We start from the raw sequence: 17129 nt of genomic DNA on the forward strand, positions 1-17129 counted from the left end.
ACTTTGTTTTTTCAAAGTAATGAAAAGTCTACTTGTTACACTTTGTGAACATGCTGGGTGGAATGGTGGTGCAGCGGGTAGCGCAGTTGTCTCCCAGCTAGAAGGATCCGTGAGGAAATCCTGTTCTGTGTGGAGTTTGTATGTTCTCCCCGGGGCGGCATTCTTTCCAGGTTCTCTAGGTTCCTCCTACATCCAAAAATGTGCAGCTTAGGTGAACTAATCGTTCCAAATTGCCTGTAGGTGTGAATGTGAGCATGACTGTTTGTTTGTCTTTTGTGTGGCTCTGCAGCACACTGGTCAACAGAAGCAGTTAAGAAGATGAATGGATGTCGTCATGTTTTCCACATTTTTTATTTTTTGTTATTTAGTCAGGAAACTGCTGGCTGCTGTAACTGCCTGTGTATACATATATAACTGTGTATACACTGACTGTTAAAAAACGAACACAAACATGTATATACCTGAGTGACTATGTAATTTCCCTGCAGGGATTAATAAAGTGTACTTCATTCTCTTCTATAATTTGAGGTCGCAGCTACGAGTAATCCCTTAAAGATCCCTTAAAGGTTTTAAAATTCATTTCAAACAGCTTCCAGATGTCTAACTACACGCCCACGTTGATGTGGTGCACATGTTGTAAAAAAACTGTTTTTCATAATAGGACCCTTTTAAATAAAGTGACTGAATACAAACATTATTAGGGAAAACAACTATTTATGTCACTTTTCTTGACATGATGTGCTGTTGATTGGGTAAAAAAATTGGTAAAGGTATACTTTCTTGGAAGTTATTTTTTCAGCTTAGTTAAAGTAAAATGTAAAGTTTCAGTTGAGAGACAGATTCCGTATTTAAATGACAACCTCAACAGTGATCAGACAATTAGGTCTGTATTGAAGGCTTTTGTCACCATTAAACTAATGGTGCTGATAGTCAACTCAGAGGCTCCCAGGCTATCTGTAATATTCCAAGGTAATTTCAGTCAGTCATGAGATTCTTATCAGATGGCAGATTTAGTTCACTTTTTTCCATTCAGATTATAGGTCGAGCCAATTGCTCAAATTAATCCAGTCAAATGAACAGATTTTAAAGATATCTAAAGGTTAAACACTTGCTATTTTTAGCAGGATGTGAACTAAAGTTAAGCATTTAATTTTGTACTAATCCACAGAAAACTGACAATATAATGACTATTATTTTCATATTATTCGAGGTGGAATGGCCACATCAGCTAATTTCTTTATTAAAAAAATAGGTCAATTCTTCATAAATAACTTATATTCTACTTGGGTGTTACCATCATAACAACCCTATAATTGATGATCAATGATCAACTCAGAGTTGGAGCCACACTTCCACCTTCTCTCACGTTACAGCTTTAAAAGGCTGGGCGACTCCCTCTCCATTAGAATCTCTTCAACAACAAACTCAAACCAGACTTCCGCTCTCAGTTTCACCAGTACTGTACATGGAAATGGACAGAATGGAGAGGCAGCAGACGAGGGGGAAGAGCAATGATGAGTTAATATGTAAGATGAACCACTTTTACTCTTTTCTTCTTTTCTGATGATATAATCTGTTACTGTTTGTAAAGTTCACAAACAGATTGACATTAAACTTCAACGTACGGGTTAACAAAAGTATTTATTACTTGACAACCAGGAGCTCTGTTTTGAATGTGTTTCCATGCTGTGAGAGGTATGAACCAATCTATGTTATGAATACTGTAAGCACCTAAGTTGATCTTCTAGTTGGAAAGCAGTTGCACAGGCTCAGGGCAAAGTGGAACTGTATTGTCATGGAGATAGAAATCACATGTCACTGAGAAGTGTCCCTAAAGCCTTTTGTGTGTGTTTTCCTCATGCAGACATCTGCTTGTATTAATGTTATTAAAGCTCTGAACAGTGGACTATCATGTTACACTGTTGAGGTTTTTGATGCGTCACGTTGTGAATGTCTTTGAGCATTGACTTGTTTACTCAGAAGCCGCTTTACTCGAATATTATTTTCACAGTGTTTGCAGAAAAGAAAAAAGATCATGACTGTCTGTACAAGCTGTTTGAATACAAGTTAGATCAACAATTTTAATCAAAACTGAACTGTGGGCAAACATTACAAACAATGAGTTTCTTCAAATGTACCCAAACAAGTCACATTTAAAAAATTTAACTTAAAAACAAGTAGTTTACCGTTAAATGTGACTTAAATTTCCAACAAGACAGTACATTTCACTTGCCACATAAAATTCAGTTCCTTTTTTAATAGATCTCCTTATAGCTTGAGCAAAAAAAGGAGAACCATGTTCCATTTTTGTGAACTGTGAAGTTTTCCACATTGGATACAATAATACAGTATTGTCCTTTGATAGTTTAATGTCACAACAGGACACTTGGTGCAGTGGTTTTCTTGTGAAAACCAGTCATGTGACCTGGAAGCTAACAGAGACACTCCTTGTCGGTTGTAGTGGTGATCATGTTGCATGAGTTAATATTTTACTGATTGCACTTTTGTCTGCGAGAGTGGTTGTCTTTAGATCTGAGAGAGGGCATAGAGAGTTGAGTCAAAGTAATCATTTCGTAAGTAAAAAAAAAAGTTCAAATTAATATAAATGATTACAAAAATAATTATACTCCAATTTATGTAATTCATATTTGCAAGACATGTAGAAGGAGCTGGTTTATTCCTCTTTCCACAGGAATGATTTTGTGTGTTTGATTTTTATATCAAACACACAATGTTTTATATTAAACATGCACTGTTGTCTTTTTTCCCTCCAGCTGATCGAACAGGGAGTCTGGGATGCTGTGGTTGGTTCCTGGTCATAATCTCAGGCATAGTCGTCATTTTGCTTTGCCCTTTCACCATCTGGTTTTGTGTGAAGGTGAGTGAACTCGATAAACAGTGGTTTTATGAACAGAAGCCACTATTTCCTATGATGCACATGTGAACAGCCACACACACATTACAGGCAGGTCAAAAACAGAACTTGTGTTGTGGACGTCTGGTTTTGCAGATTGTTCAAGAGTATGAGCGTGCCGTCATCTTCCGACTGGGCCGCATCACAGACAGGAAAGCTAAAGGACCAGGTAGATGTTACAAATAGAGAAGTTTTCACAGAACAGGATATTTCCTGTATGTTTTTCCCATATGTAATACATTTGTTGTCTTCTTCTTTGTCCACAGGAATCTTCTTTGTTTTGCCGTGTACCGATTCCTTTGTGAAAGTGGATCTGCGGACAGTTTCATTTGATATCCCACCTCAGGAGGTAGAAGAACATAAACGTGTGTGCAGTTTATGATAATGTCATTCAAATTAGTGAACTGACAAATGCTGTCGTATATTTCCACTTCAGATCCTGACCAAGGACTCTGTTACTGTGTCTGTGGATGGAGTAGTGTACTTCCGGGTCAGTGACCCTGTCGCCTCTGTGGCCAATGTAAGCAATGCCGACTTCTCCACCCGTCTGCTGGCTCAGACCACCCTCAGAAACGTCCTGGGAACCAAGAACCTGGCTGAGCTCTTGTCTGACCGTGAAGGCATTGCTCACAGCATGCAGGTACAAAATCAAATCCCCATTTAATCTGTGTTGTGGTTTCAATGGATTTTAAAGAAGCTAAAATATATTTGTACGTAATTACTGCTGACAGGTATTTTTTTTAGGCACAAAGAACCTTTTCCATGTTGTAGAATTAATTTCTATAGAAAATATCCATTAGCAAACATCTCCATGGTTTCATACATATTTGAGATTTGCTGAAGATTTTTCTGAAATGAAGATTTCATGTCTGTGTAGTTTCTCAGTCGACCAGGTCAATTTAAATAAATTTTAAAAAAAAGCAAAAAAAAAGAAACAACTGGTTGCTTCAGGATGGTTGAATATCTTTCACCTCTCATCCAAGAGGCTTCTTCAGTTCTAACTGACGGTTGCAGATTCCCTATACTTTTACTCCTGCTGGAGCAGAAAGCAAGAAATTACCAAAACCATCAAGACAATAAATCTCATTAGGAATGGTTGTGGATTCTACAATGGAGTATTGACCTCCACCTCCAGAAAGCATCTGGACTCTACTAGTCAGTTAGAACTGAACAAACTTGTTGGAAGAGAGGCGAAACATCTTCAACCAACTTAAAGCAGGTCCAGTTGATTCTTTATTTGCTCGTTGTAAGATGTCATATCCTTTTCCACAAACACAAAATAATAATTCTCTTGTTTTCTTTGGTCTTGATTGTTTTCTTCAAACGCTGTTATGAGTTTATTTCATCGATTGGAGGTAATCAACGTAAGCTTCCTCTCTTCCTCCTTTGCATATTCCAGAGCAGCCTGGATGAAGCCACAGACAATTGGGGCATCAAGGTAGAACGTGTGGAGATAAAAGATGTAAAGCTGCCACATCAACTGCAGAGAGCCATGGCTGCTGAAGCTGAGGCCACTCGAGAGGCCAGAGCCAAGGTCAGGAAATATAAAACAATATCTAGTGCATGTACAGTGCTAACTTGAATTTATTATCCATATGAATAGCTATATTCCAATCAGTTCTGAAGCAATATTAATCCCAAATTCTTGATAATCATGTAGGTGATTGCAGCTGAGGGTGAGATGAACGCATCTCGTGCCCTGAAGGAGGCGTCCCTTGTGATTGCAGAGTCTCCATCAGCACTGCAGCTTCGCTACCTGCAGACTCTCAACACCATCTCAGCAGAGAAGAACTCCACCATCATCTTCCCACTGCCCATGGAAATCATGTCTCATTTCATGAAGAAGTGACACCTCAGTGACTCATTCAGTAAAATCACAATACAGTAAAGCACGAGTCAGGAAGGGTCACAGTACACTTATAGACCATGTTCTTTTTGTAATGATGTTGTAGTCAGGCCAGGCCTCCTAACTGGTCATTTGGGTTAAGTTCAAATAATTTGTAGTGGTGTACATAAAAAAAACTATATTCATGACATTTGAATGTCATTAGTGACATGATAACATGATCACATTATACTTCATACTTCATATTAATTGTTAATTTTTTTAAAGCTAATTGTTGTTGGGGTTTTTTCCCTTTCAGTTATATTCAGATTTTCCGGTTCTGGAATTTTAAGATAGTCTCTTTTAGATGGTTCTTGAACAATCTTGAATCTCCCAGTATTGCTGCTGGAAATATAAATATAACTGCTGCAAATTCTTTGCGTTACAGTAATTAATTGCCTTATCATTCCTCACCACAAGGTGGTGCATCAGTTCCTCACTCATTGCCAACTTCATTGCGTCATCAACTTACAAACAAAAGAGTTTGTATGAGTCGTTAATTATTCAGTTTCAATCAATAACCATTTGAGGTCTTGCTAATGCCATTACTACTCTAAATGGGAAAAGAACAATTCCCTAAGACTTACCAGAAGCAATTTCGGGACATAAAAACAACACATAATAAAATAAAATACTAGTATAGGTCATTTCCGGTTAAGTTGTTCACGATTAAACATCAGTTTACCAAAAAATAAAAATAAAGTTTGTCATTTCACTCCATTTTACGCCTGTCTGCAACAAATATGGGAGTTGTAAAATCACCAGAAAACAGTTAATAGCATATAATGTTGTAATACCCTGGGTAATATCTATAACTGCAGTAGAGTTAGAACTCACAGACTGAGGCTTTATTGGATTTATTCATCTCTTTACTCAGGAACTCAAAGCAGAGACACAAACCCGCTCAAACTAACTTACTAACTCTCGTTACCTTCTCGCAAGTCTTGAGAATTTCCCACAGCCCAACACAACATCACAAACAGTCTGCATTAACAGGACATCATGATACAACCACTAACCTTTGCTTTATCAGCTATGAGAAACAGTAGGGTATCCAAGGTACACAGACTGAGATGCTAAATGACAAGACAAGATGGGGGAGATGAGAGTTGGAGATGTACGTATGGAACGGTGCTGCTCAGTGGGGGTTGTGGCGGAAAGGGGAACAACAGCAGTCGGACATGGTGGTGCGCAATTGTTTGTATCTCTGAATGTTCGCAAGTTGAATGTTTTTATCTTGAGGACTACCTGTACACACAGAGTACGCTCACACTCTGACCCGAGGCACTGACTGGAGAGCTCATCATAAATAAGCAGACAAGCATCGGAACGTGTCTATGTATATACTGTATATACTGACGTATGGAATTGAACTCTGAGCTTGTATGTTGTGTGTGTGTTTCTGTGTGTGTGCAGTGTATATATATATTTTTACATACTGTATACACCGTATACTTTACATATATATATATATATATATATATATATATATATATATATATATATATATATATATATATATATATATATATATATATATATATATATATATATATATATATATATATATATATATATATGGGAAGACCTACCAGGGCCACATCAGCATAATGGCTGTCCTTAAAGAGCCAGATGTAACTTATAAACTGTAACTAAATGTAACTCGGTGTAATGTAAAATAAATGTAACTACTTCTTGATGTTAAGTAACTCTGAATTTATTACTTATTCAAGTAACAAACATTGCAGTTGCACAGAAAAAATATGTTTGCTTGTTGCTCTGTTATAAATCCTTTCAATTTGTCAAGTTATTAAACCCACATAACACCATCAATGAAGGATCAAACTATTCAAGTGAATAAGTTAAGACATCAACTTTGGTCAAAATGTTTTTGTCAATGTTAAAATGTGCTTAATTACTGCATTGTAGGAAATGTAGTTCTTGGTCAAAGCACACTTTTGACCTATTTATTTTTAGACACTCTGATCTTTAATGCTCTCGCGGGCCACATAAAATGATGTGACGGGCCACATTTGGCCTCCGGGACTTGAGTTTGACACGTGTGAAGCAGAAAATCAATGAAGGCCTAGGTGTGAAATGCACGGCCCACCACAGCAATACATAAATACATGCTAATTCTAACATGGCAGTCTTTCCCAGGCATATTTTGAGGATTGCTATAAAATTTTCCAAGACTCATCCGTAAATGACACAAGGACATCACATGATTTGTCTTGAATATGTTTAATACTGTGTTCAAATGAAAACAAGTACATACTATGTATATCTTACATGTGTAACTATCTCTTTGTCTTCCAGGCCTCTTATGCTAAAGTTACATTTCAACCATCACAGATGAAGAGAGAAAGAAAACAAGAAAAGAGAGTGTAACAAACAGAAGATAGAAAAAACATGCATCATTAACTTTGTTGGTGCACTACGACTCCTGTTGTAAATGTATTTACATTCAATCACTGCCAGAACAAACAAATTCAGTCTCTGGACAAAAATCTTTGAGGGGTAATTGTGTATCTTACATCCACAAATTCAAATGTTTGCGCTCAAAGTTAAAAACTGTGGAAAAATGAGCCACAACGGCATTTAAACATGGAATTACCCATGTTTCATATGGGGAGGCTAGACACAGTACTACATAATAAATAGCTGCTACATATTGTTAAGACAAAGGTCCTTTTATATTAAATAAAATCACATGAATGACAAGTATGTCATTACGGTTTTGACATTCAGCACATAGAGAGATACAAGTGTCCACAGGACACATTGATGGGTCATTGCAACAGAAGTTCAGAATTCATAGTCCAACCAAAGGTAAATAATTATTCGATGAGTCAATGAGTAACTTTAAATTTTTATTTGTAAACATAGACTTGTCTTTAGTAGTCTAGTTTTTTCCTTGTAGGCTGTAATTTCGCCCTGAAGTAACCTTTAGCTGGGCCCTGAAGAATCATTCAATGATGGAGGTGAACTGTAATCCTAAACATCTGAAAACACAGTGACTTACTTATAAATTCTTACAAATGATCATTATTCAAAGACATTCTTTTAATCACAAGTGTAGATACAAACTAAGAGAGAACTGAGATACATTTTTCAAATACTACACTGTACTGGACATTCTTTTTGTTTAAAGACCATTCAACCCTGTGTGTGAGTCATACGAAAAAATCTTTGAAAGACTACTGTTTTAAAAATCTTTTTACTATCCTCTAAAGTAATGTAATTTAAGGTTATGTAACAACGCAGAAATGTTGTCCTTTCATGCTGGTTGAAGGGAGTCTTTACTCCTTTGACTCCTTAATTTCAACAAACTGGAAAATTAGGCCAGAGGAACTGTTAAAGATATGAAGGCCTCAGTACTGCCCTCCGTCGATGCCACCCCATCCCTCGGTTAACAATGTTGTGGTAACTATGTGTACAGACGTTATCGTCATTCCCCTTTGCAAGCCTTATTTTTCATGTTCATTTTCATGTGTAGTCAAAGCTGCAGGTACAAGTACATCACTGAGATTAAGCTGTATAATACTGTGGTTCTCTATGTTGTCCTGTTCAAAGTCTGGCAAAGGCTTAAGACCCTGAGGGTAAATTTGTTGGCAGAGGAGGCAGCGATGATGTTCGGAATACTACAATACTACAAAATAATTCTCATTTTTCTATGCCAAAGGTTGGTTCCTCTGTTGTATTTCATAGAAATGGAAAAATCATCTAGGGAAACTTCTCGAGAGCATCTGATGTTCTGTAAAGAAGGTATACAAAATGCATGTTGAAGGTATTTCTAATCTAAATATAGAAAATAATTCCCTGAACAATACACTCCAGCACACTGAAAACACAGTGTAGCCTGCAAAAGTTTTAACTTAATACTCGACGGCTGAAAAGCGTCATTTGGATAAAAAATGAAGAAGAATCATCAGAGGTCATGAAGAGGTCAATGCAGGTTCAAACACAGCTACACTAATCTTTGTCAAGCTATTACAAAAGGGTAAACGAAGCGATTTTACTTACATAGCTTATATGCCTACATCTTAAAGAAAGTCCCCTGAACATAATCTATGTGTAATGACAAGTCACAAAAATCTACACTACATCTAACGCCTCCGCAGGCACATCACATATTCCACCTGTGTCCCATACGTGATCATTTCAAAGTTACAAACACTAATAATTCCCCTCACGACTCAAGTTTATTAACTACACACATCACGGCAATAATATGTTTCACATTAAGACTGGAAGACCTTTATAGTACATGCTTGCTTAAGCAGCAAAATACATGTGACAAATAAAGTGGATATGAAAACAACCCACAACATTTAAAACATCCTGTCGGGTTTGAAGTCCCTGGTAGTTGTGTATTTTATATACTGTATTTTTGTTGTTTCTGCTGCTACGCTGGCAGAAAGAACTGACTGCACGGTCCGGCTGAGGTAAATACAAAATGGCAGGTGTAGTTTTTGCAAGTTGACCTGAGGGACCCCGGAGTGAAGAGCAGTTTGTGTTGCGAGACGCTGTAGGAAGACCTGACAAACTCTGAAAACTTAAGTCCTTTTTATTTTGCAGGTAAGATGGCTGGGATTCCAGGTAGGACGGTCCCACGTAAGGAAAACTATCAGCTTGGAAGGGATTACAAAATGTTAAATGCGCCTCAAATAGGCTGAAAAACACGGTTCGCCTCAACAAACTGATTTTCATTCCAAAGCCCTAATATGCTGCTTGTTCTCTGCTGGTGGAAAGAGAAAAAGGCGCTTTGTTGGGGAGTTTTCCAAAGGACTAAAAGCATAACATTTATTTGATCACTGATTCAGAATTGCAATACATCATTTCCAAGGGAATTTTCTATTAGAAATAAATCCCAGTGAAGTTTTTTAATTGAGGACATGGCCATGTTTTTAAAGCATGCTACTTTCCGTCTGTACTGTGTCTGTCTACAGGGACTACCCATGCAGGGAATCTATACTAAATGTCGACACTGTCTTAGACACTATCATAAACTATTTACAGTCCACATTTCCTGTCTACATACAAGTTGGGGTTGGGGAAATTGGACCGACTTCAGCTGACTACGTTTCCCAATAACCAACATCGATTTGACTTTTTCTAGCCGTATTTTCACCACCAGATGTGACAAATCTAACCTGAAACCAAAGCCCTTGTTTTACAATTATGTGATGATGTTAAAAAAGGGGGGAAAAAAGGAAAGGAGGAGAGAGGAGACAGAGAAGAAAGAGAAACTGTCAAGCAAATCGAAGGAGAAAAGAGATGTTAGATTATCTCTGCAAAGAGCCGAAACAGGCAGTTGAGTTAGAGCGATTGGCTGACGCTCTGTGTGTGGGCGTGGCTGGGCCGGGGGAGTAATTCTGATTGCATGCTGCTCTGTGAGTGGGTGTGGCTGGTCCAGGGGAGAGGTTTTGATTGGCTGTGGCTCTGTGAGAGGGAGAGTCATATTGAGCTTGCTGGGGACAGCCGTGGCAGTGGGTGGGGGAGTCGCACCCCGCTAGGGGTGAATGGCAGAAGAATGGGGATGAGGGAACGGGGGAGGAGGAGGAGAAGGAGCGGTGCAGAGGGGAGGAAGAGGGAGAAATCAGGGGGCTGGTCTGGAGACGCCAAAGGAGCTCCTCGTTGTTCCGACTCAGCCTCTTCTTCTCCGTGCTCTCCTTCTCCACAGACTCTTGGAGATTTGCGTTCTCCTCTGACAATTGTCTGCAGGAAATGTACAACAAAGATGAGTCTAGCATGGATGTAGCACGACACCCCATATTATTGCTATTAGGGATGATGTAATAATGACCTGGAGACGGCTAGGTTCATTTGAATACGAGCCATCAGATCTTCATTCTGCTGCTGCAGAACCTGGACCCTTTCCTCAAGGAACACGTTCTTTTGGGCCTGCTCAAAAGAAGAACACAAAGATGGAGCAATGTTTCATTCGCTGTGCACAATGACCAGCACAAGTCTCCAAACCAACCAGTGTGCATATTTGTGATGGAGGTTAAGGACAGCGTATTTGAGCTTACCACTTTCTCCAGATCAGAGATCTTTATCTCTTGCTGGTGGATCTGCTGGTTCTTCATTTCCACCACCTCTTTTAGGCTCTTTAGATCCTGCTCGATGTGCTGGTACGGAGCCAGAGCATCCTGTTATGAAAACACAGGATGTATTAAAAAGATGACGTCCGGATGGTTATTATAGTACATAGAATATGTAGATAAAGGGAACTTACAACTATCTGTTCATCCGTGCTCCTCCTCAAAGCCTCCTCAAATCGTCTGGCTTTGTCTCTAAGACTCTGGTTCTGAAACGTGAGAGTGTCCACTTGATCCTGCATAAACACCCAAAGACACAAACACAGTAACAAACACATTATAGTACGTGTCCGCTTGCATCAACAATTTTTTTTTTAATTGACTCATACCTGTAGAGAAAGCCTGAGTCTTTCAAAATCCTCCTCGAGGAGCACTTTCTGCTGCTCGTGGGCTTTCCTCAGGTCTGCAGAAACATTCAAAGGGACAATTGAAAAAGGAGTTTGATGATGTTTCCAGCGGCGCTGGTTTCATGCTGTGTTTTTAAGTGAGGTATGAAACTCATACCTCTCATGGTACGGGCGTGCTCCTCGTGCAGAGTTGCCATGGTGATGTTATGCATGTCTCTGAGCTCCTGAACGGCTCCCTGGTGGTTGATTGTCATCTCCTCCACCTGATACACACACACACACACACACACACACACACACACACACACACACACACACACACACACACACACACACACACACACACACACACACATACGCACACACACACACACACACACACACAAAACAATACCCATTTCAGACTTGATACCACAATAAAGAGACCACCATAAACGCAGACACTGGTCCCATGATGCCTTCCCCTCACCTGCTCCTGTTGCTGAGTCCTCAGCTCCTCCATCTCTGACCGATGCTCTGCCCTCAGATGTTCCGCCTCCGCTGAGTGACACTTCCTGAGCCCCTCCTCCACAGCAGCCAGCTCTGCCTCCTGCTGCAGCTGCAGCTCCTGCAGCTCCTGTTCAAAGGCCATCTCCAGTGCCGTCTTTTCCCGAAGGAGTCTCTCCCATCGAGCTGAGTTGGACGCTGCACGGGAAGTAGTCAACATTTTATGATGTTGTTACGGAATACAAAATATTCATAGGTTCATGACTGTGCAAATTCATACTGTGGTAAATAATTTCAGTCAGATATAATTAAAAAAAATTTAATTTGAGATTTTGATTTTTTTGATCATGTGACATTCATGTAATATTTTTCATTATGAGTTGTTCATCTTTCAATGAAAAACAAAAACAGCAAATAAAGAAAAGAAGAAACAACTTCCTTGACAATTAGACCCTTTCCAAGACAACATTTTGTCACAGGTATAAATAATAAAATAATGGCGTCCAAATGAGATTTGAGCTACACAGGGGTCACCGCTATCATGACATTTATAATGAGATTCACTATCATATTGTAATGTTTTACCAGGACACTTGCAGCGAACAGTCATGGTTAATATTATCATTTGTAATATATGTGTTTAACCTGTCATAATGTCACCTATGGAAAAGGCTCTACTCTCTTATTTGATAAATTGGGTATTTATTTTCTTTGATCAAACAATGATTGTCACTCACCCATTTCTTCTCTGATCTTTTGCATTTCCAGGGACAAATTCCTTTGTTTTTCTTCTGCAGCTTGATTCTGAAAAATTTAAGTACACAAGACAGTGACATAGTGCCAGTTCCAAATACCATTAATACAATTATTTCTGGTTTCTGGATGTAAACATAAAAACAACTATGTATGGGCAGAATTTGGGGAAACAGTATATAAAAATAAGTGATATTGCAAGTTGCAAGTCTTCAGTCTTCTTTATAGATATTACCATGGTAAGCATTAATTGTGTTTTCTGAGTAGATAATGGGAAGACCACTTTGTGGGGAGCTTTCCCATTATCTTGAGGACAGCATTCTAGTATGCTACCATTAGCCAGTTAGGTTCTCTATTACAAGTACAGATGAAGCTGATGGGTGATATAATTCTTCAGAGATGTATGCTATGGCCAAAGTTAAGAATTATGACGATTTTTTAATCAAACCCTTTGCTTCTATGTAAAGTTTTATTCAAAAAAAGCTGTCCACCTATCTAAGACAACACAAAATATGTTAGTCTTTAGGAAATAGGAAAATATAAATATAAATCTGAACACAGCTGCAGTATGGACAGGACAGGATCATGACATTACAACTAAAATAAAATCAACATGTGTGAAACATATGGGTAAAAACATCCCTGCTGATGTAATTTATTGATATGAATAATAATTCACAACCCACGAATGCTCAAAAATATTGGATGTGATACTGTAACTGTATGGCTGCGTCCAGCAGGGGGAGCTCTAACCTAAGAGACCAACGTTGGAGCCATACCTGCACTCTGGGACGAGGACTGCAGTACTCAGACAGCAGCCATAAAGAAGTGAGGAAGTTCCTCTGCAGCCTGACAGCAGTATTATAGCTACAGCCCTTCAGAAGCTTAATCATCCCATCAGACACCGAGGGCTGGATGAAACCTGCTCAGTGACACACTGAACTCTGAAAGACCCTCCCCACAGTCATCACCACTTATCATGCTGCTCATGGAGCATGCTGGAGTCTCACCTCATGGTGTTGAATTAAGTATGTGGCCTTCAGTTCATGGTGTGCATCTGTGATTTCTACAGTCAAGTGTTTTCCACATAGGATCATATAGGAAGGTAATGTTTAGGTAATCCCATGTTAATCAGAACTGGGGTTACAGAAGGGGAGGAGATTGCAACATCTGTAGTTAAGGAAGTCATTAATATAATGTAAAAAAAAAAAAAGATTCCTTTTAGTAGGTTTATACACTGTGTTATACAAGCTGGCTACCTTGAGGCAGTAATGCTGAGTGGTGATAATGAAGGCCTCAAGACCCATGGAAGTCTTCCTTAGTTCATCTCTTAGAGCTCTCAGCTGCCTTTCCTGCTGCTCACAGCGTCCCTGCAGCCTCTGAACCTATGTGGTAAGAAATAAAAAAGAGTACAAATGTAAAATAGGGTAAAAATTTGAGCAATATTGCTGGTTTCCCCCAATATCTCACCTCTTCCATTTGGATTTCCTTTTCTTTTTCCTCCTCCTGCCTTTGTCTCTCTCTCTGTTGAGCCTCATCTTTCTCTCTCTGCAGGTTCTCCTGCATCTCCTGCTGCAGTCTCAGGGGGGCCACATGACGAGGAGACCCCGGGAGAGCTGACCCTCGCACTGCTGCAGCGGGCCGTGGAGAGGACTGGACTGTTGGGAGAAAAAAAAAACACACACACACACACACACAGAAAATTAAATCAAATTGGAAACGAGTCTATGTGAGCTACGTTTTTTCTTCCTCAGGGAAAACTACAGGGAAAAATATGAAACTGTTTACATGTCAATCTTCTATCGCTTGATGAACTAATTTTTAAACATCTGTAAAATAATGAAATTGATTATTGCGGACTTACGTGACCTAACCTATTGCTCTCTTGATACATGACACTAAATGAATTGAATCTTCCCTACAGATGAGTGACTCTGAGTCTGATGGACCATCTGATCTCACCACAACTTCAATCAATATCAAGAAATGATTGAGCAGAGCATCATAATAATACATGGACACACTTAATATTTACTTACTGTATATACTATTTGTAGCATGTAAGGACCCCATTAATAATGAAGGGAAATTAGCATTAAGCTACCGCTTACAGAAAGGGGGTCAGATTAACCTCTCTGTCAGGCAGTGGTTCTGTATAGTGAACATGTTTGAATGGCTTGTGGAGACACATATAACAGACAATGAGTGAATTATTTTAAATATTTCCTTCTGTAAGTTTGCAGAGACTGAATATCTGCACACGTAAAATATAATAAATTGCTGCAGCTTCACTTCACCTGCCAAATCCAGGACTACTGAAGCATGCAGGAGCCGTTTCCAGGACAACCTGAGGCTAGGGTGAGGTGCAGGGTCCCAGGTAATGAGTGAAAGATTGCATAGAGGGAGGCGGGGGATATAATATGGAGTGGGTTGTGGTCCGCAAGTAAATGAGCAGAGAGAGTGCAGAACCACATAATATACTGAAGTTAAAGGGAGGAACGGATACCTTCTCCGTTTGTTGGATGTTTAAGGCCAACTCTTTGAAGATGTGCACTTGACATGTGAATGTATGTGGCTAAAACCTGCATTTGTGCATTTCGTCTGGAAGAATTCAGCAAGAAAAGGCAGAAATTGAGAAAGATACTTTTTCACTACTTGTAATAATCCACGCCTGGTTTCCAAAATTGCGCAAAAATGCAAATTTCACCAGATGTTTCAATATTAAATCTTCATCAGTGTGTTTGCCTTGAAGGCACATGAAGACTCCCATTCTTTGAAAATGACTAGAAGTCTTATCTTTTTCCTTTGTAGGCACACACAGGCACACAGACACACACATCTGTAGATTCTACTTGAGGATAAGGAGAGCTGAATGAATGCCAAATGAGTTCATATTGTTGAAAATGAAGGGAGGATGCAGATGCTCGCAGCATGGTGATGGCGGAGGAATAACTATGTGAGAAACAATGAGGAATATAATAGGGTGCAGACACCTGTTTGTTCATCTGCGTGTATTATTATTACTCATGTTGTGCGGAAATAAATCTATATTCATAGCTCCATTGTACACAAATGCCTTTTCTGTTTTCTGTAAAGAAAAGTTTCCCTTTATGTAAATCTGTATATTCTAGAATAAATATTTGTTCGTAGTTCAAATTTGGATAAATTAGGATTAGGTAAATTATTATTAGATTGGATAAATCAATACATTTTCCCCTTAAGTGATGAAAACATAATCTTGTCATCTTGCCTGTCCCCTAAAGAAGGTGCCGAAGTGGAGGGAATGTATTCAGTCATTATTGATTTATTAAGACAAGTTGAGCAGGATAAATGCAGTGTGTGAGAATGCACACCTGTAACAATCAGCTGGTCATTTGATAGACAATCTCTGCACTAGGCCAAGATGATTGATAATCTGTGTCTATTCACGTGCTCATGCTGAAGTGTTCCAGTAAAAATATTGCTATCAGAGCTTCAAAGAGTCTGTGTGAGAAAAGACGGGAGGAGACAAAGATTCTTATATAGTGTCTGTGTGGGAGAAGACGAGGTCCAGCTAGACAAGCTGTACAGACAAGGACATTAACAGCAGCACTTTAGCGAGAAATAGTGAAGGGAGAGGAAAAAGGGAGAGGTGTAGCCTGAGGGAATGTGTGTCAACTCTGTAAGCAGAGATGGAGGCCGTCTACAGTCTGTGAAAAAAAAAAAAAAAAAGTACAGCCAAGAGAATGAAGCGTCCAGACGGCATGGATCGAATCCCAATACAGGAGCTGGATTCAACTGCCTGTCTGTGTGAATGGATTAAATATTAATAGACCTATTTATGGGGAAGAAAAAAAAAATTGTGAAAGCAACTGACTGGGTGAACTGCATGAGGAGGAGTAGGAAGACGAAAGGTCAAATTAGGACAGGGTAGCAACAAATGGCAAAGTTTTTGAATTTCCAAACAAGAAAGATGACGTTTGTAAGGATCTATTTATTCTGCAATAGCAACATTTTATTTATGCCATTATTTTTCTTGTAATTAACATGTGAAATGTCAATGTAATCATAATTTCCTCTAGCACAGACAACACACAGGGTATGAAGGAAGATCGTGCATGCTCACACACTCCGACTCACAAGTAAAATGGAGCCGTCATTAATCTTTTAAAGTGTGCTGAGAATAGGCCTGTTGTGATGTCCTTGTCCTGTGAGATTTATTTTTACGCCCCTGACGTTGAACATACCACGTCATTGACTAAAAGGGGCATAAGTGCAGCTGTTAATATCATCACGCATGTGTGTTGTGATTGCTGATTTCTGGAAATGAGAGAGGACTCACCTGGAGACTGAGGTTTGGGAGGAACCACCGCCAGCCTCTTCGGCGACGACGGGAGAGAACGCGTGACTTCAGAATTCCGCTGGAACTCCTTCCTGCCAACTGTCAATCAACAGGGACACAGTCCATCCATGGATGTTATTTGATTTCACACACAAACTGATTATATTTTCATAAAGTTTGAATTACTCATACATCAAAAACATCTATCAAACAACATTTTCTATCAACTCCTCATTCCATTTTCCTCTTTTTTCCATTTCTTCAATCTTTGTCTTACTCTTTCATATCCAGCAATCTCCCCCCCCTGCTGTGCACTCTA

At 39.2% G+C, this 17129-nt stretch overlaps 2 protein-coding genes across 2 annotated transcripts in view; one reads left to right on the top strand and one right to left on the bottom strand.

Moving 5' to 3' along the window:
* Window positions 1-1412: 1412 nt before the first annotated feature.
* Window positions 1413-6291, top strand: stoml3b (stomatin (EPB72)-like 3b). Its single transcript, XM_068331052.1, has 7 exons — window positions 1413-1526; window positions 2775-2878; window positions 3011-3083; window positions 3181-3263; window positions 3351-3554; window positions 4314-4448; window positions 4575-6291. The coding sequence occupies exons 1-7, from the start codon at window positions 1466-1468 to the stop codon at window positions 4761-4763; spliced, it is 849 nt and encodes a 282-aa protein (XP_068187153.1). The 5' UTR covers window positions 1413-1465; the 3' UTR covers window positions 4764-6291.
* Window positions 6292-9711: 3420 nt separating this feature from the next.
* Window positions 9712-17129, bottom strand: part of mtus2a (microtubule associated tumor suppressor candidate 2a) — a 28985-nt gene continuing 21567 nt past the window's right edge. Inside the window, exons 5-15 of the mRNA XM_068330447.1 lie at window positions 16811-16909; window positions 13960-14147; window positions 13749-13874; window positions 12474-12540; window positions 11720-11934; window positions 11408-11513; window positions 11233-11306; window positions 11041-11139; window positions 10835-10954; window positions 10609-10709; window positions 9712-10520 (exon numbers count right to left, since the gene is read on the bottom strand). Coding sequence (XP_068186548.1) covers window positions 10088-10520; window positions 10609-10709; window positions 10835-10954; window positions 11041-11139; window positions 11233-11306; window positions 11408-11513; window positions 11720-11934; window positions 12474-12540; window positions 13749-13874; window positions 13960-14147; window positions 16811-16909 — 1628 coding nt within the window. The 3' untranslated portion in view covers window positions 9712-10087. The remainder of the gene's footprint in view (window positions 10521-10608; window positions 10710-10834; window positions 10955-11040; window positions 11140-11232; window positions 11307-11407; window positions 11514-11719; window positions 11935-12473; window positions 12541-13748; window positions 13875-13959; window positions 14148-16810; window positions 16910-17129) is intronic.

The sequence above is a fragment of the Antennarius striatus genome, chromosome 13 (assembly GCF_040054535.1).
Source record: "Antennarius striatus isolate MH-2024 chromosome 13, ASM4005453v1, whole genome shotgun sequence".
Taxonomy (NCBI): Eukaryota; Metazoa; Chordata; class Actinopteri; order Lophiiformes; family Antennariidae; genus Antennarius; species Antennarius striatus.

Coding starts and splice junctions, on each gene's coding strand:
- stoml3b (XM_068331052.1), top strand. CDS start 1,466: ATGGAAATGGACAGAATGGAGAGGCAGCAGACGAGGGGGAAGAGCAAT. Junction 3,264..3,350: donor TTGATATCCCACCTCAGGAG/GTAGAAGAACAT, acceptor TTTCCACTTCAG/ATCCTGACCAAGGACTCTGT. Junction 3,555..4,313: donor GCATTGCTCACAGCATGCAG/GTACAAAATCAA, acceptor TGCATATTCCAG/AGCAGCCTGGATGAAGCCAC.